The following is a 24,203-nucleotide window of genomic DNA, read 5'->3' on the forward strand; positions in this document are numbered from 1 at the left end:
AAATAGTAGATGCCTTTTTTAAAAAATAAATCCGGTGTCCTAATTACAGTTGTTATTTTTTCCCATAAATAAAATTAAAAGGTATACATAATACAAATGCATTTGTTAGTGGAATTGGTGGAGCTTGGAACAGAAAAAGAAGAAGTAACCCTTTCATTTGAAGTTGATGAAGCAAGTAACGGCGTTGCAGTTGTTTCATGATGTCGCCAAGAATTCGCATTCTAAGCTCCTTGGCTTAGACGTTGGCGATAAATACGTTGGTCTCGCTCTTTCTGATTTTCATAATCATATCGCTTCTCCTTTCAGGTAACTACCAATTCTTCTTTCTTTTTATTATTATTATTATTATTATTCTAATATTAACACTCCCACATTACGCAGTGTTCTTCTCAGGAAGAAGTCTAATATTGCTTTGATGGCTTCTGATTTTCAGTGTCTGGTAAGCTTCATTTAAATACATTACTTGAACATGATAGGATTTTAACCATAATACTCATTGTTCATGCTATAATCACTACTTGCTTTATTTAATGTTTATGCAGATAACTCAATATTCATTGAAGGGATTTGTTATTGGCATCCCTTTCGATAGACATCGTGTTTCGGCTGATGTATATACTACGCTTTCACTTTGATTTATGATTTTATTCAACCATTCATTGATATGTTATTCATGTTGTATGTAATCATTTACCATTTCTACTTTTCATCAGGCTGTGCAAGTCAAAGCCTTTATTAATGACCTCTCTAATACTAAAAAGCTGCATGGTATACCGTATACATATTGGAATGAACGCTTCACATCTAAGGTAAATCATACTTTGTTGTTTTAGTTGCCGGATTGATTTGGATTTAGATCTTTTCTATCAATTTCATGGGAAAAGTGTTTCAAACATGACTACAACCTCTCCCTAATTAATAGCTTCATCGAGTATTGTATATTTTAAAGAGAAGCTATTTCATCTAGATGAATATACTCATGTGAAGTTAAATTTTGTTTACAGAACGTGGAGTTGTTTTTAAGGTCTCTGGACTTGTATCATCCGTATCATTCCAAGACTATGCTAGACAAGTTTGCTGCTGTGGGAATACTTCAGGTAAGCTCTTTGATCTGCTTCTTGACATGATCTACTGTTTTACTGTTTTACTTATCTTCCTCATATTACCCATTGTGGAAAAGGAAATGTCTTCACTCTTCATTTGCAATTACACTGAAAGCACCCTCTAATTTATGCATGCATTATTTTTTCCTCTGAAGTAGGAAAGAAATTATTTGTTTTTAGAGATTCATTGTAAAAACAACTAAAGCGAGATTTTACCATATTTTCTACAATATGAGCTACCAAACTTTCTCTCTAATGCATTGAGTTCTAATCATATTTTCTTTAGTGTGTTCACTCATTCAACATTGAAGACCTTATATTTGTGCAGTATAATTTTCCCTTATGTTTGAACAACACCTTCTTATCATATATTACCTCTGACTCACTCCTGCATTTCATTAATCCTGTTTGAATCCTATGATTTACATACCCTCTATTTCCTCATCATTCTGTTAGATTGTCCCAAGATACTTAAAACTTTGGGCTTTTCGTGTGGTATGATCTCCAATTTTCACCTCTATGGTAGGATTTGTGCACCTCTTGCTAAAGTTACACTACATATACTCTATCTTACTTCGGGTGACTTGAAGGATCCAATTCAAGACTTTTACTTTTCATGAAGTCGGTTTATTTTCCAACTGTCCTCATATGGAACCATATATGCACAATGTTTAGACATATTTTATATCACAGGTTGTATGTGGAGCTAACTAGTAAGGCTTAGTTTACATATACTTATATATTGGTGTTTTCTAGGGGTACCTGGATTATGCTAACAGAAAGGTGAAGTTGGAAACGGAGTAAGAATCTCTTACTAGAGTCTGTTCTCAAGCATACCAATTGAACTCAACCTTTATTGTTTGACATCATTGTCACTCCTCAAAACTAGTCATTTGCTACACAGGTAGAAGCATGCTCCAGAAATCACATCTAGAAACCTGAGGACAAAAATGTCAAAGGCTTGAGGTGGTTCCAATTGAGCTGCAAGCTAGTTTGTGAGTAGAATTAGTTAGTTCCATAAAAGATTAAGGGGCTTGTGAAATTTGCTACATTATATGTGTGGTTTTGTAGAAAAAGAAAAGGAAGTGGAAAATTCCATATCTCTTTTCTCCCCGAAAAAATATTTATGATGTAGAATTTAGACATTTTTTGTATGAGAGCAGTCATCAAATTATTTCATCCACCGTAACATTCATTCTTTGGATATTGTATCTCAAGTCTAGGCTTTTTCTTCTTTTCTTAATGCAAGATATTTACTACGTTGAATCCAAACAAGACTGATTCTTATAACAACATGAAAGCTGAAAAGGAGATGTGAGGTTTAGTAGTGGTACTTTACTAGGACCGTTCTCTTCTTTTGCTTTAACGTTTCTTTATATTTTGTATCCACCGTCTATTGTTATCCTCATTGCATTGTTCGCTAGCATGTTGGCATTAACATATGCTGTAACAGAATGGGATCTTTACAGGGTTAAGTAACAATCTTGACTACTTATGCTAAAATGTTTGGTCCAAGGTGTGTTCCTTGTTTTTCATCAAGGGTGTCAATAGTTGAAGATTAATCTCTTCCCAAGGGAGAGATATCAAAGTGAGTTTTGCCTCATTTAACAAAATCCTTTTTATACATGGCAGAAGTTTTTTTCAATGCGGGTTTTTTTCAGTAATTATAAAACTCTTTTGTTGAACATCCATATATTGTGTTATTAAACAACATCTTAAGTCTGAGGGTTAAAATGTCATTGAATAAATTCTTATTCCAGAATTCTTGAATTCAAATTATGAAAACATTTTTTTCTTTGCTTGTAAGGATAAGGCTATGTATACATATTTCACGATGTGAGAGTCTTGTACACTAACAATCATTTTAGAATATATACTTTATCAAGTATAGTAAAAACAATATATTTAGTTTTCTTAAATAAAAATTTTCCTAGGTAGTATTGGGAAATTGTATTTTTGTATCTAATGATCTTACATACAAATGGGATGATAAGAGACACAATTAGCTTCCACAATTGCATCACTTGGTGAGGATCATGTGAATTTGGATCCCCTGCAACACTTTTCATCCTCTTCAAATTTTGACAGTGTTTTCTTGGCTACTTTGTACTTATTTAATACTGTTTTATTAAATGCTATCCGAATAAACATGACCACTTAGTACCTACAATTGACATGTTGATTGACTATCCAATCTTAATACCATTTATGTCTAAGTTTTCTAGCATCTTTGGTCTCTTGTAATTCTTTAACAAGAGTGAGGAACAAACAACAGTAACAGAAGAAGCAGCCATAGCGGCTCCGGCAATCCATGGTGGTAACCTGAACCTAGTGAATGGGTAAAGGACCCCTGCTGCAATTGGTATAGCTAGTAGATTATAACCAAGAGCCCAAATGTAGTTCAGGCCAATACGTGAGAAAGTTTTCTTAGCAAGGTCAATGGCAATGATGATATCCTCTAAGTTGCTCTTCATTAGAACTATGTCAGCAGCTTCAATAGCTATGTCAGTGCCAGCACCTATTGCCATTCCTACATCAGCTGCCACTAGTGCTGGTGAGTCATTTATTCCATCTCCAACCATTGCCACAGTGTACCCTGAACTCTGTCAGTGCATGAGTTTATTATTAAAATAAAATTGGTCAATGCTGTAACTTAATACTCGTTTCGGTATCGGTTTTTCATAGGTTACAATTGATTATTAGAGGCAATGGTGAGCAAGTTAGATATCACATATTAGTTAAGCAATCATTTAGGACCTTGATTTTGTATTTACCTGCAAATCTTTTACTTTAATAGCTTTGGCCTCAGGTTGAGCCTCTGCAATGACAGTTTCAATACCAGCTTGTCTAGCTATGGAATTGGCAGTTCCCCAATTATCACCTGTCACCATGATGCTCCTGATCTTCATTGAGTTCAGAATTGAAATAATTTGTTTGGCATCAGGTTTCAATGGGTCAGATACTGCCAAAACTCCAGCTATTTCTCCATCCAGTGATACCAGAATCCCAGTCTGAGCCAGTTTTTCAGCTTCTGCTAGCATTTCTACAGCATCTACTGAAATGCTTATGTTATGATCCAACATCAGTTTCTTGTTACCAACCATTATTTCCTTGTTTTTCACAATTGCCTTCACTCCATGACCTGAAACAGAAACAAAGTGACTTGCTTCTGGCAAGGGATGATTTTGTTCATGATATTCTGTTGTCTTCTTGGCATGCTCAACAATTGCCTTGCCTATTGGATGCTCACTGTTCACCTAATATAGGTAAAACACTAATGGTTATTTTTCAATGTTACTGAGAGGGGTACTATTATTTTAACATCATATTTGATTACATTATACATTTTTCTCCATCTCTTAAATAATTTATTTTTTCTCGCAAAACATACATCTAAAAAATACATTATTAAAACCAAAAAGACAATATTTGATGTCTACACTTGTCATACAAAAAAAAACATTATTATATTTTCGCACAGAGAAGTATTTTTTTGTACAACATTGAATTTATGTGAGTGAATATCTAGGTATTAGGTTGAGTAGAATGGAGAAATGTAACTTTGAAATAGTCTCAAATTTGATGTAAAAGTAAGAGAGGAACTCTTGCCTCTGCTGCAGCAACAAATTCGTAGAAATCTTGAAGTGACATATTTTTGAAGAGTTTTGTAGTAACAACCACTGGCTTCCCAACTGTCAGAGTACCTGTCTTATCAAATACAATGCAATTCACCTGCAAAATTATAAGCAGAGTGAATTTCCAATTGCTTATACTGAAGAGATTAAGAACAGTATTAACAGCACTCACTACTCACCTTATGTGCACTTTCTAAGGCTTTCCCTCCTTTGATCAACACACCTTGAGTTGCACCAACTCCAGTACCAACCATGACAGCTGTAGGAGTGGCTAGGCCTAGAGCACAAGGGCAAGCTATGACCATAACTGATATCCCAAACTGAAGTGCAAGCTCAAAGCTGTTCATAGAGGATGGTATCCAAGATTTTGGATATGCATGTAATTGTCCTGCTAAAAACCATGAAAGCCAAGTTGAAAGAGAAAGCAAAATGACCTGCACAAAAAGCCCAATTGGTAAGGAATGGTAAAATACTACTTTAGTTGGTAAACATCCCTAGTTGAAAATCAGAATAGTGATGTTATTCTCACACTTTTTTCCACTCCACTTTTATGCCTAATATAACTATTGATTCCAAGACTTTTGCTTTGAAAACAAAATGGATAAATGGCAAGGTTAGGATTTAGATGTAAAAAGTGGTAAGATGAACATTTTCTAAATCAGGGTAGGGAAATGATCATCTATCCATTATTCACACACATTTTATAACCATTGATCATCTATCCATTATTGATTTCAAAGTAAAAGTCTTTTGATATAATTTAAAAGTAGGTGTAAAATGGATGTATGAAAAAGTAGTATGAGAACATGATTGTTTTTAGCATTATGCTTACCAAAGGGACAAAATATTTAGAAATGTGGTCTGCAAGTTTCTGCACTGGTGCCTTAGCCATCTGGGCAGACTCAACAAGCCTAACAATTTGGGAGAGTGCACTCTCTGATCCAACTCTTGTTACCTTGACATGCAAAACCCCATTCTCATTCACTGTGCCTCCAATCACCATATCACCCTTCCTCTTAGCCACAGGCCTAGCCTCTCCAGTTATCATGCTCTCATTTATATGGCTTTTTCCCCACATGACAAGACCATCTGATGCTACTTTTGCACCAGGCACAATTTTGATCACATCATTCTTTTGTATCAACCTGCTATCAATTTGTTGTTCACTAATCACATTTCCTTCATCATCTTGAGTTAAAAGGGTTGCAGTGTCAGGTGTCAAGTCCATAAGCTTTGCAATTGCTTGAGAAGTTTTCCCTTTTGCCAACACTTCCAAATACTTGCCAAGTAGAATAAATGAAATAAGCATAGCACTAGTCTCAAAAAAATCACTGCCTTCAAAGTCTTTAGAGAAAGCTGCTCTTGCTACAACATAGACAGAATAGAAATATGCTGCATTGGTTCCTAAGGCAATCAACACATCCATGTTAGCAGAACCTTTTCTCAATGCTTTATATGAACCAATGTAGAATCTCATGCCTATTATAAACTGCACTGGAGTAGAAAACTCCCACCTCAAGAGCAATCCAATGTTCAGCATATTAACAACTTTCATGTCTAGAACATGTTTAACTCCAGGTATATACATAAGTACCATGGATGTTAAAAAAACAGGAATTGTTAAAGCCAAACTCCATATGAAGAATTTGAAGTATCTTTTAATTTCCTCTTGTCTATGTGTTTCTCTTCCTCCTTCATTTGGAAATATCACTGCTCTAAAACAACCTGATCCAGTAGATTCTATAACTTGTATAAAAGTTCTAGGTCCTGTCATATATGGTTTATAAGTTATGGTAATTTTATTAATGTGTGGATATATGTCTATAGTTTCAACACCTGGTAGTGCCTTAAGAGAATGTTCAATAGCACTGATAGATTCATCATTTAGAATGCCATGAACTTTAAACTCTATCTTGCTTATGTGTTCCCCTGTGCTTATTAATATGGCTTCAAACCCAGCATCTTCTATAGTTTCCATTAGCTGGTTGTGGCTCACAATGTTAGGGTCATAACATATTTCTGCTTCTTCAGTTGCTAAGGCCACTCTTGCTTTCTGCACCCCATGAATGGTTTTCAGAGCTGATTCAATAGTGGAGGAGCAAGAAGTACATGTCATGCCCTTAATGTGTATTCTACATATTTGGGAAGAGGTGTCATTGGATTCTTCATCAATGGACTTGGCTTGAAATCCAGCATCTTCAATGGCCTCACATATTCTCTCCTTCTGCATGGTTTATCAACTTTAGTTGTACCCAAAACATAATTCAAATGAAAGAAATTAGCAAAATAACCATTTGTTCAATCACTTAGAAAATCTAAATTTGTCAGGATATAGCTTCTCAAGTTTAGAAAATAAATATATGTAATGGCTATAGGAAAAGTGTTTTTCCTACTACTTGAGATATAATACAACCTGAGTTTAAAATCTATGCATTGATAGTCTAAACTTTTTTACACTTTCAGCACATCATCCACCATTAATTTGTATTACTTTTGTTTAAGAGTCAATGGTAGTAAACAAATCAACGGTGAATGACTTACTGACAGTGTAAAAAACATTTACCATATCAATATATACATATTAAATTCAATGCAATAATAATATATAAAACTCATACTCTAACCAATGATAAGGTTGATGTAAAGTGCTTTTGGAAAATGAAATTAATAAAATCATTGGCAATAGGAAGAAAGTGGAGCATATCATCAAATGTACAAGGACAGTCATTAACAATAATAAGCCAAAGAAGTTTTCGTGTTAGCAAATAAATATTGTTATAGCAATGTTGCTAGAACACTCCTTTCACTCATGGGTGGGATTGATCAATTATATAATACGAGTTTACTCTCTATTTAATTGTTTTATGCAATCATTCCATAGATGAGATTATTAGTACTATAAAATATTCATTTACACACTTTATTAATTGATAATAATTTAATAAGAGTTTAATACATGTACTCATGTTGTAAAGTTTTATATTGTTGATATTCCATTTACATGGAATATGTTTACTTAAAAGTCAATGATCATTAAATAATAATGTATTGAGAACATAAAAAATATAATGTATTTTCTTATTTTATAAAATAGTGAATTAAAAGTATATGGAAAGTTGGTAGGATGGATATGCATTTTGGAGTGTTGCTATCTCCAACCCCATTTCAGTAATTAGTGAACAAAAGGTCAAAGATTCAATTTCAAAGAGCAACACTTGTTGGGAGAAACCATCACACACTCTGAAATGGATTATTTTCTTACTCAAAAGGTGAAAAATACCCTTAATAATACCAAAAAATATGATTTATGTACACGATTGAATTACTCTATGGTGTAAAATCTAACATGCCTTAACATGCATGATTTCTATAGCTCATGCATGTATATATTTAACCCTAGTGGTACTCACACATAAATGCATTTTCTTTTTAACATGACACATGTCCCAATAACGTGACTTATAAGATTTATATGCTTATGTTAGAAAGATATATACGCATGCAACAATCACTATGAAAAGCCAATTGTGAAGAAATCAAAATCAACAAAGAACATCATAAAGAAAAAAGCTGAATTATTAAATGACTTACGTTAACCATAGCAGGGTGGTATAGAACCAAAGCTTTATCATTCAAAACATCAACAAAGGCCTCTCTAATCCCTTGTAAGCGCTTTATAGCTTTCTCAACAGATCCAGCACAAGCACTACATGTCATTCCAATAACACTAAAAACAGCTTTTGATTCTGATTCTGATTCCAGCTTTTGATTATTTGTGCCATTGGGGTACCTTGTCATTGAAGGGTAGTGTGGTTGTGGTGACAGGTTCACACAGCAGTGAAACTTGTTCATGCATTTCCATGCCTCAAACTTGCTTCTACTACCCATTAACTTAACTCACTTTATTGCTTAAACTTTATAACTATAACTACTTTATGATGATGATGAGTATTGTTTCTCTCGTTTATATATATAGAATCCAATGGGAAAACAAATGTGGGACCCAAAAGAAATAAGTTGAGTGAGTCATATTTCCTCATGCACTTTATTAAAGTTAGTGGTGTGTCTTTTCTTTTATATTTTTTTTGTTAAACATACATTATGATGTTTTTCGATCAATCAAGTATTGTTATATGAATAAAAAGATAATTTTTAAAAATAAAAAGTAATATTTTGATTGAGATGGAAAACGAGATGTATAGAAAAAAAATAGAAAAAAATAGGATATGAAAACTAAGTACCACATTTGTTGGTATGTTAAAAGGTTAAGTTTTAAGATAATTTTATATCTTTCTTAAATAATAATCTTAATACCCTAATATTATCCTTTTTAATTGTGGCATTTTTAAAAAACTTTGTTAACAAACACCTTTTATGAGTAATGGAGTATACAGATGAATTGACATTAGCTTTTACCAATAATTTTGATTAGGGCACTAAGTGTGTTGATGCGTTTAATATTACAGGAAACCTCTGTAAATCATAATGGCTTGACCTAACATAATTGACTCTAGCAAAAGAAAAAGTGAAATATTTTAACACAATAACAAGTGTTGATTAAAATAAACATTAATGTATTATTTTAAAGCCTAAATCTAGCTTGTGGCCTAAAATAATAAGATAATAAGACTTTTACCTTAAATAATAATGTTAAAGGGAATGAGTTTTTAATTACAACTTGTTATTGTGCCTTCTATAACAAGTGAGATAACATTAATAGAATAAAGAGGCCATTTAGTCAAGCAATATTTCTAAGTTATATTTCTCTAAAATTAAAAGCATTGAATAATGTTTATATAAGACGAAATGAATAAAATGTTCTTGATCTAAACTTAAACAGCATTTAAGTAACCTTTTCACAAAAATATACATATTTAGGTGATCTAAAAAAGTAAGTATATATTCTAGTTAAAGAACAAAGTAGATTTGTTGGCCTAACATGAAGGCACTATAATATGCCTAGCATCAATTCCATTACAAAACGGGTTAGGGGAGAATCCACCTTCACCATTAACAGAGGCTGAATTTGATTGTGTTTTTGCTCTCTAATTTAATTTAGATCAAGTTGAATTAAAAAAAGGTTATAGAAGCTGTTGATACACTATCCCATTCACTAGGAATAAATTATGTTTGGTATGTGATGGATATGATGAATAAGTAATTAAGTGCCATATATTTCAATGGTTCTAATTATCCCATGTTGGGGCCACACACTTTCTTAATATCTTTGACTATCAGTGTAAAGATTTGCACACACTTATTATATCATTTATTATTTATTTGTATTTTTTAAGAGTCAATGATCATTGAAAATGAATTATTAAATGAAAGTATATGAAAATTTTAGACTGCATATTTTTTGTCTCAAATATTTATCATTCATTGATACGGTAAACATTGAAACTAAGGAAATGTGATCATAATGCCATGGAAAGTGTCACAGCTGAAGTCATAGATATGAAAATGTTATATGTTCAAAAACAATGTAAATAGAAAGCACTTAAAGCCTTATGATATGGAACCATGTCACATTTAGTTTCTCATAGGTATGATGAGTCAAGTCATAATAAACTAATTAACAACCCAGGCTTACCCAAATGAAATGCCTTTTCTATGTTGCATTTAATGATCTATGGTTTCTGAAGTTGAGCATAACGTTTTTTTTCTTTCCCACATGTATCCTCACACTGAAGACAATCCTAACCGAGCCGAGAACATCCACAGGTATGTAGGGCTAACTCTCCTAACGAGTATCAAACATATACCACTTGAACAACGTCCGTTGGTTGAGCATAACGGTTTATAAGTTATACAACAATAACTATTATTGGAATAATATACCACCTTTTGAATCACATATAAAAATTGGCAGCTTCTCTATGAGTACTTATGCTTATTCTCGTTATAAATGAATATAATACTTTCGGTTCATCAGATCTTTTGTTTTTTTCCTAAGGGAAAAATTAAAAACAATTTGGTTCGGTAGTCCCCTTCATAAGGAAATAAGTGATCATCTGAAAAGGAGGTTAAGGAACCTGATAAGATTATTAAATCAAACTTCAAAGCAAAATCATTCAAACAACTTACATGATTGATTCAAAAAAAAGGTCAATAAGAATCACAATCACACAGTTATGAAAGTAAATGTTTCTTCTCCACAACAAAACAATGCCATTTTTAAGTGCACTATATTCTGCAAGCTCATAAATGATTCTCCAAATTTTTACAGAGCACACTAAATTACACCATATTCTGCAATCACATACATACTATTAATCCACCTAAAATTTCAGGTCAAGTAGATAACATACATAGAACTTGGTTGAAGGAATTTGAAGATTGAAGACGGATGCTGCTGGGAGTAGGATCGAGCACAATCCCGAATTTTAGAGGTATCCCAAAGCCTAATTGGGTGGAGTGATGTACACCATCACAATACTTATGTTACATGTAAAACATCAATCAAAATGTGTCAAACTGGCAATATTTATAGATGGTCGTTGAATTTTTTTCCCATGGGAGAAAGTCACTCTTAGTCCTAGTAGGCATAATTTGCCAAAACAATACCCTTAATTGGCATCACTTGATGACTCGATCCTTATGCCTCCTATGTCAAGGTTGTCCAGTTTTTTGGGTCTTTTGTAATATTTCAACAATAGAGAACAACAAACAACACTGACAGAAGAGGCAGCCATAGCAGCCCCAGCAATCCAGGGCGGTAACCGGTAACCAGTAGAAGGGAAAAGTACTCCAGCAGCTATTGGGATGCCAAGCAGATTATAACCAAGAGCCCAAAAGTAATTAAGGCGTATACGCGAAAATGTTTTTCTTGAAAGGTCAATGGCAGTTATGACATCCTCCAAGTTACTCTTCATGAGGACAATATCAGCCGCCTCAATAGCAATATCTGTACCAGCACCAATTGCCATTCCTACATCCGCTGCAACCAGTGCAGGTGAATCATTGATACCATCCCCAACCATAGCCACCGTGTACCCAGAAGCCTGAAAAAGAAAGAAAAAAGCACTCAATATGTAACAACAGCTTCCGGTGAAGCAGTGCAACTTTAGAATTGAGACTAGAGCAAGTTAAGCTGAATTCATATAGAAGTGAGATTCAAGTTAATAGGGTGTCTGGTTCAGATTATTTTTTAGGAAAAAATAGTTGTTGCTGCTCCAAAATTAAAATAAGCATAGACTCGAAGGTGTTTAACAGCAACATAAGCAGTTTTCTACAACTGTATTTGCCTAAAAAAACTGAACATTTTAAGCTGGATTTTTGGGCATTAAGAATTTAAGATTATCTGAAAATCAGCTTATTTTTTGGATTTGAACTGAACACACCCCAAGTTAAGCTGAGTTGAAGCTCATGATATAAAGACTAATAATCAAACCATGGGGTTTTGGCAGAATTACAGAAATACAGGATTCAGAAGTGCGTCCTACTGAAGCTAAGCAGAAGAACTTTTATAGCTAACTTCAGAAAAGGCAGCATTATTTTCAATTTCAAGGCTTCAAGCTATTGCATAGACTAGTATCATGATTATCATCTCATTAATGAATAACTTTTATCTTGAAATTAAATTGAAACAGCGAAGTTGAGATCATAAGTACCTGCAAGTCTTTCACATGCTTTGCTTTCTGCTCTGGTTTGGCCTCAGCAATAACAGATTCAATCCCAACTTCCTTTGCAATAGAGTTAGCAGTTCCCAAGTTGTCCCCAGTCACCATGATGCTCCTAATTTTCATAGACTTGAGAATGGAAATGATTTCTGGAGCACCTGGTTTCAATGGATCAGATACTGCTAAAACCCCAGCCACTTTCCCATTTATAGATACCAGAATTCCGGTTTGAGCCATCCCTTCGGCTTCAGCAAGTATATCTTCGGCCTCAATGGGAATTGCAACATTTTGGTCAACAAACAAGCTCTTGTTGCCTATAATTATTTCCTTGCTCCGAACAATGGCCTTTACTCCATGTCCAGTAATGGATTCAAAATCCCGTGCTTCAGGCCAAGCAGGGTTTTCTTCATCTCTAAACTTTTTGGCATACTCAACAATGGCCTTAGCTAGTGGATGCTCACTATTCACCTGACATAGGCAAGTAAAGTAACATTGTTGGCAATTATCTATGTTGTGTCTATGAATTTCGAATACATAATTTATAAAAGCACCTGAGCAGTTAACAAATAAAATTGAAATTGTAGCCATAACAAATTCTCTGTAAGCAACTCCTGTTTTCAATAACTAAAACTGAGGATGAGCCTAACAGAGACTAAGGGAGGGGGAAGATGACTACCTCAGCTGCAGCCACAAGTTCATAGAATTCCCGCTGTACCATATTTGTCAAAAGTTTTGTACTTACTACCACAGGTTTCCCAATAGTGAGTGTACCTGTCTTGTCAAAGACAATGCAGTTCACCTACAAGACAATCGTTAACATATTCAAATCATCAAAATGTAATGTCACAGTAAATCATAGAATACTTAATAGATAGCGGCTTACTATGTACCACTAGAAAGAGGAGAATTGGGGAAGGGGATTGGATTTTGAGATGCTACAACATGTAAGCAAGGACCTGTTTCTCTATTTTAACTTTAACAATTACCAAGAAATAGCAATGAAGCACAAGTAAAATAAAATATTGGTCTCCAAGAATGCTATTTCCCTTCACCCAACATAACAAACTGCAATTGGTTCACAGTTCCTAAAGAAATAAGGAAAGTTAACATTGTAGAACCATTGGTAATCCTAAGAGGGTGAGCTTTGGCGCAAAGGTAAAGTTGTTTGCCTTGTAACCTAGAGGTCATGGGCTCAAATCTTAGAAACAACATCTTCACTCACGAGGGTAAGTCTGACTACTTACCCTCCTCAAGCCCCACTATGTGGGAGCCTCATGCACTGGGCTTTGCCCTTTTTATGAATTAGCAGACATGGCCTTAAAGCATCACTTGATATTAATGTTTCTTCCTTTGCTTATTTTCTTACTCGCTGTTTTTGAATTATTGCTCAATCTTAAAAGCCTACTAACATTGAGAAAGAAAATTCAGAATTCAAGGAGCACTTCTAATGTCAAATGCTGACCTTATGTGCACTCTCTAATGCTTGCCCTCCTTTGATCAGCACACCTTGAGTTGCACCAACTCCAGTGCCAACCATAACAGCAGTTGGTGTTGCTAAACCCAAAGCACAAGGGCAGGCTATGACCATGACAGAGATTCCAAACTGCAAAGCAAGCTCAAAGCTGTCCATGGAAGATGGTATCCAAGACTTGGGGTAAGCATGAAATTTTCCAGCTAAAAACCAGGCAAGCCAAGTTGCAATTGATGTCAAGATTACCTGCACGTTAAGGTACCCCTTAAAAGTAAGCCCACTATAAACTTAAAGATTTAATTGTCTAGGTAAGAACCAAGAAAATAAATAGGTTACAGAATACATATCATATATAATTACCAGAGGCACAAAGTATTTTGAAATGCGGTCAGCAAACTTCTGCACAGGTGCCTTGGCCATTTGTGCTGACTCAACAAGCCGAACAATCTGGGAAAGAGCACTTTCTGATCCGACTCGTGTTGCCTTAATACGCAACACTCCCTTCTCATTCACAGTTCCTCCAATAACAGGGTCACCTTTCCTCTTCGCCACAGGGCGTGCCTCGCCCGTTATCATGCTCTCGTTCACATGACTCTGGCCCCATATAACAAATCCATCAGAAGCAACTTTTGCACCAGGAATAATTTTAATCACATCATTCTTTTGAACCAATCGGCTGTCAATTTCTTCTTCACCAGTAACATTTCCTTCATTGTCCAGGGTTAACAATATAGCTGTGTCCGGTGTCAAGTTCATGAGCTTGGCGATTGCATTGGATGTCTTCCCCTTGGCTACAATTTCAAGATACTTTCCAAGAAGAATGAATGAAATAAGCATTGCACTAGTCTCGAAGAAATCAGTACCCATGAAAGTCTTTGAGGTAGCAGCTCTCAGGACAGAGTAGACTGAATAGAAGTAAGCTGCATTTGTTCCCAAAGCAATCAAAACATCCATATTCGCAGAGCCACGGCGTAATGATTTGTAGGACCCAGAGTAAAATCGCCGGCCTATAATGAACTGTACTGGTGTGACAAGCACCCATCTTACAACCTCTCCTAATGTTAGCATATTGACAACTTTGGTATCCAGCACATGCTTAATTCCAGGGATATACATAAGCACCATAGAGGTTAGAAACACAGGAATAGTAAACATCAAACTCCATAAGAAAGATCTATAATACTGTCTTATTTCCTCGTTCCTATGAGCATCCCTTTGTCCTCCTTCAGGGGGAAATATATTTGCTTTGAAATTCCCCGGCTCGGTTTCCTCAATAACCTTAATGAAATCCCTTGGTCCTGTCATGTCTGGTTTATAAGAAATTGATATCTTGTTGAACTCCTGATGTATCTCAACACCTAGAACCCCAGGGCGTACCTCAAGAGATTCTTTGATCAGTTTCATCGAATGCTCATCGAGTGCACCTTGAACCAATAGGTCTATCTTGAACATGTCTTCACCGGAACTGATAAGTGAAGCTTCAAATCCAGTGTCTTGTACAGCTTCCAAAATTTGATTGTAGTTAACAACATTAGCATTATAGTGTACTTGAGCTTCTTCAGTTGCCAATGCAACTCGAGCTTCGATCACACCTTGTATAGCTTGGAGAGCAGATTCAATAGTTGATGAACATGAAGTACAAGTCATTCCTTTAATTTGAATTCGGCATACTTGAACCGATTTATCATTCAACTCATCTGTTACTGTCAGCAACGTAGCTTCAAATCCAGCATCTTCAATTGCCTCCCGAATCGTCTCCTCCTAACAAGAACAAAAACAAATATCATGATTGGCAAAATAAAATAAAATAAATAGTGTAATATATATGGAAGCACATACTCTATCACATTAATTCTGTCACCGCATGTACTGCTCGCATTTAATTGATTAAAAATATATATATATAAGTTAAAAAATTAATAATTAACTATTTTTCTGACTCCCAAGGACACATGCAGTAGTACAACTGTGTATCCAATATATCTGCACTGTCATCATCCACGTTTACATGAACAACGATGACAGTGTATAAAGCACAAAACACACATAAATGTTATTTCTCAATAAATAAAAAAGAATGCATTATTATTATTATAATTATAATGATGTATATAAGTAGTTACGTTGAGGAAGGAGGGGGAAAAGATGACTAGAGAGCGGTTATTGATGAGATCAACAGCAGCTTCACGAATACCAGGAAGTCGCTTAATGGATTTCTCAACAGATCCAGCGCAGGCGGCGCAACTCATTCCGACGACGGAGAAAACGGCGGTGGTGTATGAAAGAACGTGATCGGTGGTGTTGGGATATGATGGCATGGAAGGGTAATGAGAACGTGGAGAAAGAGGAGTCCATTCTTCGTTGCTGCTTCGGAACAAAGATAACGCTCCTAACATCTTCTTCTTCTTCTGCTGATTTTCAATTCATCTTTTCAAATCTCAATTTCTGTTTATATTTGAAATCTCTGGGTGGGTCCCTCCACTTACGTGGCCTTAAATTCACGCAACCCTTACCTTTCCACTCGTTTGGTAAGCTGTAAATATAACCGGTTTTCACTAATATTATTGTAAAAATTTATACATTTAGCCGATCATTTAATATTGATTTATATTTTTTTATTTGAAAATTAATGATAATTGAAAATAAATATTTGTGATATAATGATAGTATAAAAACTCGGACGTAAGTGGGGAATACATATTTTTCTTATAATTTACTTAAATAAACTCTTTTGCTGAATCATCAGGAGTTTACTTTTTTATATAAAACAAGTGAGTTGAATACCTCATTCAGACACATTTTGAATGGGGATAAAGGCAATTTGATTTTGGGTAGAAGATTAAAGTCAAATCTTAGAGAATCTCGAATCAAATTGTGTGGTTCAGTATCATCCCATCAATTATTAGAATATTAGATTAGATGCATAGATTTTGCTTTTATTTTATGCTTTACGTAAATATTTGACGTTTTAATTAGCATTCGATAGCATAACTACATCGGTAAAATATAATTGAAAGTTTATTTGAACGTAAATATATGAATGTTGGTTAACACTGCAATTAGTTAATCCCAAAATCAAAGTTTCTACGCAAAGTTACTCTATTGATTAGAATGTAATTTTTGGTTTCCCACATGTATTTTCGCACTAGAGCTACTTGATCCGAGCCGGGTGTCTACAGGTACGTGAAGCTATCTCTCTCAACTGATATTTTTTCTATTCACGTAACTCGAATATGAGACCTTGCTTAAAGGGAATCAAGCATGTACCGTTGATTAGAAAGTAATTGAAAGAGTAAAAAAGAGAGGAAAATTTTGAATGAAGAAGATATAAAAAGTAAAGTATGTACATATTGAGGTATTTCTTGTTTTAGGCTGTCAGAAACGTCATGGATCACGTTTTAGAGAACAACCAATTCTATTTGACTTTGACAGTATAAAAGGAATGGCCATTAAATATTGCTCTGAAAATGACACCCACTTTTGGAAATGGTAAATTTGGGCCTTACGGTCTTAGCTGAACAAATCTAATGATCCAGCTAAGTATATTAAGATTTTTTAGAAATCAATGTTTCAAATAAAGTTGATAATAATTTTAAGGTCTTAAAATGCATCAATACAAAAATCATAAATAATGTAATGTGTTACATCATCATAATTACATCTTCAATATCAAATATGTTGCAAATTGATCATACACTTTAAAACATAAAAAATGAAGTTTTGTATAGTTGTATATCTAATTATGGGTGTCCTTAATTTGGAGAATATAGTTAACATAAAATAGAATGATGTAGACATTGGTATCATCATTTGTATGCTATCTTTGTCTTCTCAAAGTTCCACCTCTCATGTCTCCATAAAACAAGGATCTTTATTACTTACCTTCTTCTCTCAATTCTTTTTCATTTCTCATTTCCCATTCTCTATTATCCCTTTCTTTCTTTCTTTCTTTCACTTTTCCTTGGACGCTTCTTCCTCATTGTTGGCAAAATGGTATATCATTTTTCTCTCTTCTTTTGCATCATGCATTGGAAGTTGCTAATATTCATAATTATCTTTTGTAATAGTTAATGATGTTTTGTAAATGTTTCTCAAGACCAACTACTCTATTATTCTTCTATTGAATGCCAATATCTTCTAACATAAATATAATCACCAACCATTTGGTCACATAGCTAGAACAAAAAGACTTATAATGTCAATCTATAAAACTTACTTACCACAATAGTTGTTCTTAGCATTGTTCTTAACAGAATTATGGGTTATTCTCAACCAAGAGAAAGGGATGAGAGATGACTCAAATAAGAATGAAAATATTATTTGCTATTGTGCACGGTCTTATATCAATTATAAATCCTCTTAAAAAGGTTAAAAGGGTACAACAATGAAGAACACAAAAATTTGAAACCCTCACATTAACCTTAAAATGTGAAAGTAACTCTAAAAATCTCTACTTTTTATGACCTTGTTATAGTTGCAATATGTTATGAAGAATGATAGAAAATGGGTATAACGTAAAAAGAGAAATGATAAAGTGTATGGTGGCATGCAGGCAAATGCAGCGTCCGGAATGGCAGTGCATGATGAGTGCAAACTGAAGTACCAAGAGCTTAAAGCAAAGAGAAGTCACCGTTTCATTGTATTCAAAATTGAAGAACAACAAATTGTGGTTGAGAAAGTAGGTGGCTCCACTGAAAGCTATGATGACTTTCAGGCCAGTTTGCCAGCTGATGAGTGTCGTTACGCCGTATATGATTTCGATTTCGTTACTAATGAGAATTGCCAGAAAAGCAAGATCTTCTTCATTGCATGGTACCAACTCATTTACCATCCTTCAATTATTACATTTACCTTCTTCTTTATTTTATAATGAGTTACATGCTAGTATGAAATATGGGATTCAGGTCACCAGAAAATTCTAGAGTGAGGATGAAGATGGTGTATGCAAGTTCAAAGGATAGATTCAAGAGGGAATTGGATGGAATTCAATTCGAATTGCAAGCAACTGATCCAAGTGAGATGAGCATGGACATTGTGAAAGGGAAGATCCAGCTAAGTTACTAAGCTCCAACTATGCTATATTTTGCTATATCATTCCACCACCCTGCTTCACATTATTCTTCATTATTCAGTTTTCCATTTGTTCAACTTGGTTGATTTGATCAAGAGACATGACTACCTGGTTCAAGATTAAGTAGCATCTTTTTATACTTTGCTGCTCTGTCATGTTACCTATAAAACCCACTTTACTTTTTTCTGTTTACTCGGAAGAGGACTTTATGTAAAAAATCATTTATAATATACTCTCTAATTTAATTTCTCTTTGGAAGTAGATCATGGACATGGTATATAATTTATATGCAGAATAGAAAGAGTCATGATTTAAATGAACTAGACCATTATAAATGAACAGAATAAGGAGTTTGTGCAGTCAAAAATTGATTGCACCTTTCTGCAATGGCCAATCCAATGATTTAGACTTGTTATAATATAGTTACAATTTTCTATTTCTGCAATGGCCAATTTAGTGTCTCAACACATAAAGGAACATAATACTCAATACATAAAGGAAAAATCTTGTCCAGAACAATCTTCTATTTAACAATGTCTGAACTTCTTACTTGTTTGCTAGTACTATACAATGAGACATTGTCATACTTACGCCTAACACCCATTTTGAGCAATCATTTAAAATAGAAAGGAAAATTGAAGAGGTAAAAAAAGAAAAGAGAGTAGTCAGAAAAAGTATTAATGGTGTATATCTATGTTATGTATGTTTGCTAGTTGAGTTTTGACTCAATTATGATGAAAGTGCAAGTTCAGCCCATGCTAAAGATGAGGATTTGAGCTCCACCCTTATTGAAGTGTCAATTCTGCTCTCCAGCATGCTGCATAGTTCTCGTGTTGATGGACATGCAGTGGTATCAGGGTTGATACAAAGACTTACTACCTCACATATTACTTCGAGGTCTTCCTGTCGAAAATGTTTCAATTCAGGATCCACCACATGTGACATTACTTCTGGAATTTCAATATATCCCTTGGCCTGCAGAACATATACATTCAGCATTACCAACTTTGAAGAAGTATAAACTTTCAGGTTTGCCTGAGCCTGAAACAGTAAAAGTCAACTTTTTAACATCAAAGTTTAGCAAATTTCTTACCCAATCCACCAAGTACCCTTTCTCATTACAGTATGGTGGTCTGCCACTGATTATCTCCAGCAGAAGCACCCCAAAAGCATATATGTTTCCTTTGGTATCAAGATGTCGTGCCTCGAGCGAATTTGTAAGAACGCAGACAGCACCTTGACTGCCAATAGAACCAGAATTCTTTTCTGATCTTTCAAGGATTGACTTCCAACTTTCAAAATCAACCAACTGCAACACAGGTTCATGGCAATGAGAATCTTTAACAACCTATTGGATTTCTAACAGAACATACAACTTATAAACATAGGTGTGTGTTAAGCCAGTTCTGCTAATTCTTGACTACAATAAGATATCAAGCACAATCATAATTGTTGTCATAAGATTTAAACTGGGTGGGGTACACACCTTGGGTGAAAATTCTTCTGTAAGGTATACAGCACTAGAATTCAGCTCTGAAATAGTGAATGGAGGCTCAGCTTCTGTGTGCAAATACCTGAGTCCGCGTGCAATGCCTATCACAATTTTCATACGCCGTGTCCAAGAGAACTGGCACCCTTCATCTGCAGTTATAATTGCATATATTTAAGGAACTGAAACAAAAAAATATATGCATGAGCTAAGAAAATTGACATACAACAATGTAGGTGATCATAAAGTGTCCCATTTGAAGCATACTCAAACACCAACATCCTTGTGAATGGAGTGCTTTCTCTACAATAGCCCAACAGTTTTCCTGTATTCTCATGATTTAGCCTTGCCAAGTCTGCTACCTGAAAAGTATTAATAGCATAAACATGAAAAGACTAGTTAACTATTTGCCTCATGATTCTTACATACTGTTGACATTGGAGTATTTCCATTTACCTCTCTCTGAAAATAGAGTTCAAGATATCCTGTCCAATGCTCCTCCTTGATGCTGACAGAAATCACAGCAACCTCAGGCCCACCTTTCATGTTTCCCTTATAGACCACACTGTCTGCTGAGGACCCAATTATGTTGCTGAAGTCTTCACATGCCACTTCAAGCTCTTGTCTGCTATAACTCCTCACATCCTTCAACATCTCGGGGTCTGCACATTCATAAAACCAATCATGTTGATAACAGATCTAGAACTATCATATGTTAAAAGACAACTGAAAATAAAGAAACTGAACCTATATATACTGATGTATGCTCTTTCTGGCTTGAAGACTTTTTCCAAGGAATAATAATTGATGCTTTTTTGTTACACTTCAGACAAGCAGTGAGAACTGCAACCAGAAAGAGAGAACAAACAATGGCTCCTGATACTATTTCTAGAATCAAAAGCCATACTGGTTTTGATGTTCCGTGATGCTTCAACTCATATTCGGCTCGCTGGTGGTTTGGATTCGCCACAGGCTGGCTCTTGGCAGGTGAAGCACCAGCTATGAAATAATAGTTCACTGTTAGATACAAAATTAGGAAGGAAATATTTAAGGTGCAAAGTGTGATCTAGTAGTTAAATCATAGATGGGCAAAATGCACATAGTATTTGACAAGATTCGTATGACATTTGTAAATAGTGTCCATTCTCAACACCAGGTTGGATTTTTATTTCAAAAAAAGGAGTATAAAGAGAATTTCAGTGAAGATCACTTCACCATTAAGTCAAGACAAAGCTCATTTGATCTATTCTACATGATTCAAATTTACATGTTTATGAGGAGACATCATAATTCATGCCTAAATAATGAATGCTAAAAGTTACATCATGCTCATACATACCACATTGTAAAGAAGGGCGCTGCTCCAAGTCTTTGCTCTGGAGGCAGTTCCCTTGAAAGCTTGACCTGTTTGACAGATCAAATGTTTTCTAAGTATGGTGGAGGAGTAGAATGCCAACATCACCAGGGTATCAGAAAAGCACCTTGTAAGATACTTCAAGCATTTGGGTATGTTACCAACTAAAAAGTTATATGAAAAGTCTGCAACTTTTAACTGAGATGAACGACAGAAGCCAGTCAAATTCGCTTTTGAGGCATACCTGAAGAAATTATAGGAACAATAAGAGACAGATTTAAATGTTCAAACTTGTTGGTGCAACGAAAGCAATCGTTGTGCAGCGTTGGCCACAAACAATCAAATAAAGTGCATAGAATAAATAGAAGAGAAGAAACAAGAGAATTTGGTAACGACATTCAGCCAATTGTGCCTACGCCCGGGAGCGTTGAGCGGCTACCAAGATATTATTGGAGAATAAGGATTACAAACGTAGCACACCCATGGGCCCACCTGCCCATGAGGTATTTCTATTTGGTGCTTGTGCACATTATAATAAGAGACTTGACTCCAATATATAATATTGGTTACTTTACTCTATTCCAACAATAACATATTTCAAGCATTCCCAACAAAACTTAGATTGGCATAATGTGCCCTTTTATACTTAATGTTGAGCATGACATAGATGCAACAATTTTAAGCTGATTCATAACCCAAAGTCACTCAAGGCTCCTATGAAATCCTTTTACATGAAGACTAGCTCATAGGACCTTGGCCATGTACAACAGATATAAAAGAGGCCTACTCACATCTCATGCATATTTGAATCAAAATTTGAACTGCTACTAGCAGGGACAGATCCTTGAAGTCTATTCCTATCTAGCCGAAGTTCTTGAAGGTATCTCAAATTTCCAAGCTCTGCAGGTAGCTTGCCAGTCAACCCATTGGACTGTAGGTTTCTACAATAATGCAAATGTAGAAAAATATAGGAATCAATAAAAAGAGAGACTATAATTTTCTCCATTAAGAAAGAGCATGTTGAATATCTTTTACATGTTCACAACTAGAGTTAAATTTCCAATCTCTGGAGGAATTGGTCCTGATAACTGATTCTTTCCTAAATCCAACACCTTGAGAGATTTCAACATGCCCAACTCTTTAGGTATTGTGCCAATGAGATTGTTGCCATGTAAAATTCTACAAACATAGGAACCAGGAATTAGTGTCAACCATGATATTCCAGAACTAATACACATGGTAATAACATTTTTTTAGTAAATCATCACTTAAGTTGTTCAAATGCAACAAGCTCGCCAATTTGGTGCTTGAAATTTTCTTTTACTAAATAGTCCCAAGAAAATTATAAAACATCACCAATTAAGCCCCTATAAAAGGCTATGTTCCAAAATTTTCAGGGACTTATTTGGTGGCTTAAATCTCTCTAGGACCCTACCAGTGATGCTATAATGAAAATTAATTAACATACAATTCTTGCAAGTAAGTGATATGCCCCAATTCTTGTGCAATAAAGCCTCTTAATGATGATCCTGAGATGTTTCTGCAAAGAAGAATCATCAATTGTATAGTATTAGAACTAAGGAATGTAGTAACCTTAGAAATTAATGTAAACAAAATAGCTCATAATATCTTACAGCTTGAGGACATGATCACCAGCCATAGTGCATGAGACACCAAACCAATCACAAGGATCTGAATCCAAAGTGTTCCAATTTGATAAAACTAGGTATGGGTCTTCATATATAGCTTCTCTAAAACTTGTAAGCCCCCAAACTGTATATAATAAAAATGCTTCATTTCTTTGCTAACTTACATAATGACACTTACCCAACACATTAAAAATTGAATTACAAGAAGATAACAATAAAAAGATTATGGTAGCAACCAAAGAGAGTGTAAAAAGTTGAGATCTGAGAGAGAGAATAGATGATACCTTCATTTGGGGGCACAGTAGCAGAAGCAAGAAGAGAGAGTGTGAACATGGAAATCAACAACCAACTACTACATAACTTCATCTTCTTCTTCTTCTTCTTTTGTTTCTCCACACTGTGTTAGTTTTTTGTTATTGTTAGTTTGTTACTGACACACACAGATATAACTAACAAAACCCAAAGAATATAAACTTATAAAGTTCTAAAATTGCATAATAATGTTACTACTAATAATAGTAGTGGATGTGGCAGTGTTTGTTAGCAGATTTTGAGGAACAAAGAAATGAATAAGAAGGTAGGTAGTTGAGTTGAGTTTGAGAGACAAAGAAAGAAGAGCAATAAAATCAAGTAACTTAGATTGTAAGAGAGTTTATGGAACAAGCAAGTACTAGCCAATAATTCATAATTCATTTGTTTATTGAAGACAAGCAACTACTAGCTTCTTATTTTGGTTTATTTACTTATTTATGTTCAAAATGGTGACTTATCGGTCCAAGTGGTATATATTCGAATCTTGTAAATAAAAA

The 24,203-nt window shown here is 34.8% G+C and overlaps 4 protein-coding genes across 8 annotated transcripts; 2 read left to right on the forward strand and 2 right to left on the reverse strand.

Moving 5' to 3' along the window:
* Positions 131-2,371, forward strand: LOC109331092 (putative pre-16S rRNA nuclease). Of its 2 annotated transcripts, XM_019565373.1 has the most exons (7): positions 131-306; positions 382-439; positions 543-611; positions 714-809; positions 1,005-1,097; positions 1,860-1,922; positions 2,008-2,371. In XM_019565373.1, exons 1-6 carry the CDS (start codon positions 167-169, stop codon positions 1,905-1,907), a joined length of 504 nt encoding a protein of 167 aa, XP_019420918.1. In that variant the 5' UTR covers positions 131-166; the 3' UTR covers positions 1,908-1,922; positions 2,008-2,371. The 2 variants fall into 2 exon arrangements, with proteins under 2 accessions (XP_019420918.1, XP_019420916.1); XM_019565371.1 differs by having other exon boundaries at positions 132-306; positions 1,860-2,371.
* LOC109331088 (probable copper-transporting ATPase HMA5) lies at positions 3,047-16,269 on the reverse strand. 4 transcript variants are annotated; one of them, XM_019565363.1, is made up of 11 exons: positions 15,955-16,269; positions 14,192-15,592; positions 13,823-14,077; positions 13,037-13,159; positions 12,352-12,828; positions 5,571-6,962; positions 4,918-5,172; positions 4,713-4,835; positions 3,878-4,360; positions 3,253-3,706; positions 3,047-3,212 (listed from the first exon to the last, which is right to left on the reverse strand). In XM_019565363.1, exons 1-10 carry the CDS (start codon positions 16,225-16,227, stop codon positions 3,290-3,292), a joined length of 5,199 nt encoding a protein of 1,732 aa, XP_019420908.1. In that variant the 5' UTR covers positions 16,228-16,269; the 3' UTR covers positions 3,047-3,212; positions 3,253-3,289. The 4 variants fall into 4 exon arrangements, with proteins under 4 accessions (XP_019420908.1, XP_019420907.1, XP_019420909.1 ...); XM_019565362.1 differs by having other exon boundaries at positions 3,047-3,706; XM_019565364.1 differs by lacking the exons at positions 3,047-3,212; positions 3,253-3,706; positions 3,878-4,360 and having other exon boundaries at positions 4,715-4,835; positions 4,914-5,172.
* LOC109331093 (actin-depolymerizing factor 7-like) lies at positions 17,664-19,163 on the forward strand. Its single transcript, XM_019565374.1, has 3 exons — positions 17,664-17,824; positions 18,384-18,643; positions 18,736-19,163. The coding sequence occupies exons 1-3, from the start codon at positions 17,822-17,824 to the stop codon at positions 18,893-18,895; spliced, it is 423 nt and encodes a 140-aa protein (XP_019420919.1). The 5' UTR covers positions 17,664-17,821; the 3' UTR covers positions 18,896-19,163.
* On the reverse strand, positions 19,579-24,104 carry LOC109331091 (probable LRR receptor-like serine/threonine-protein kinase At1g63430). The gene is made up of 13 exons (XM_019565370.1): positions 23,679-24,104; positions 23,380-23,518; positions 23,214-23,285; positions 22,781-22,924; positions 22,537-22,686; positions 21,873-21,989; positions 21,731-21,795; positions 21,139-21,390; positions 20,848-21,053; positions 20,618-20,753; positions 20,389-20,543; positions 19,996-20,211; positions 19,579-19,877 (listed from the first exon to the last, which is right to left on the reverse strand). The coding sequence occupies exons 1-13, from the start codon at positions 23,758-23,760 to the stop codon at positions 19,632-19,634; spliced, it is 1,980 nt and encodes a 659-aa protein (XP_019420915.1). The 5' UTR covers positions 23,761-24,104; the 3' UTR covers positions 19,579-19,631.

Source organism: Lupinus angustifolius, chromosome LG17 (assembly GCF_001865875.1).
Source record: "Lupinus angustifolius cultivar Tanjil chromosome LG17, LupAngTanjil_v1.0, whole genome shotgun sequence".
Classification (NCBI taxonomy): domain Eukaryota; kingdom Viridiplantae; phylum Streptophyta; class Magnoliopsida; order Fabales; family Fabaceae; genus Lupinus; species Lupinus angustifolius.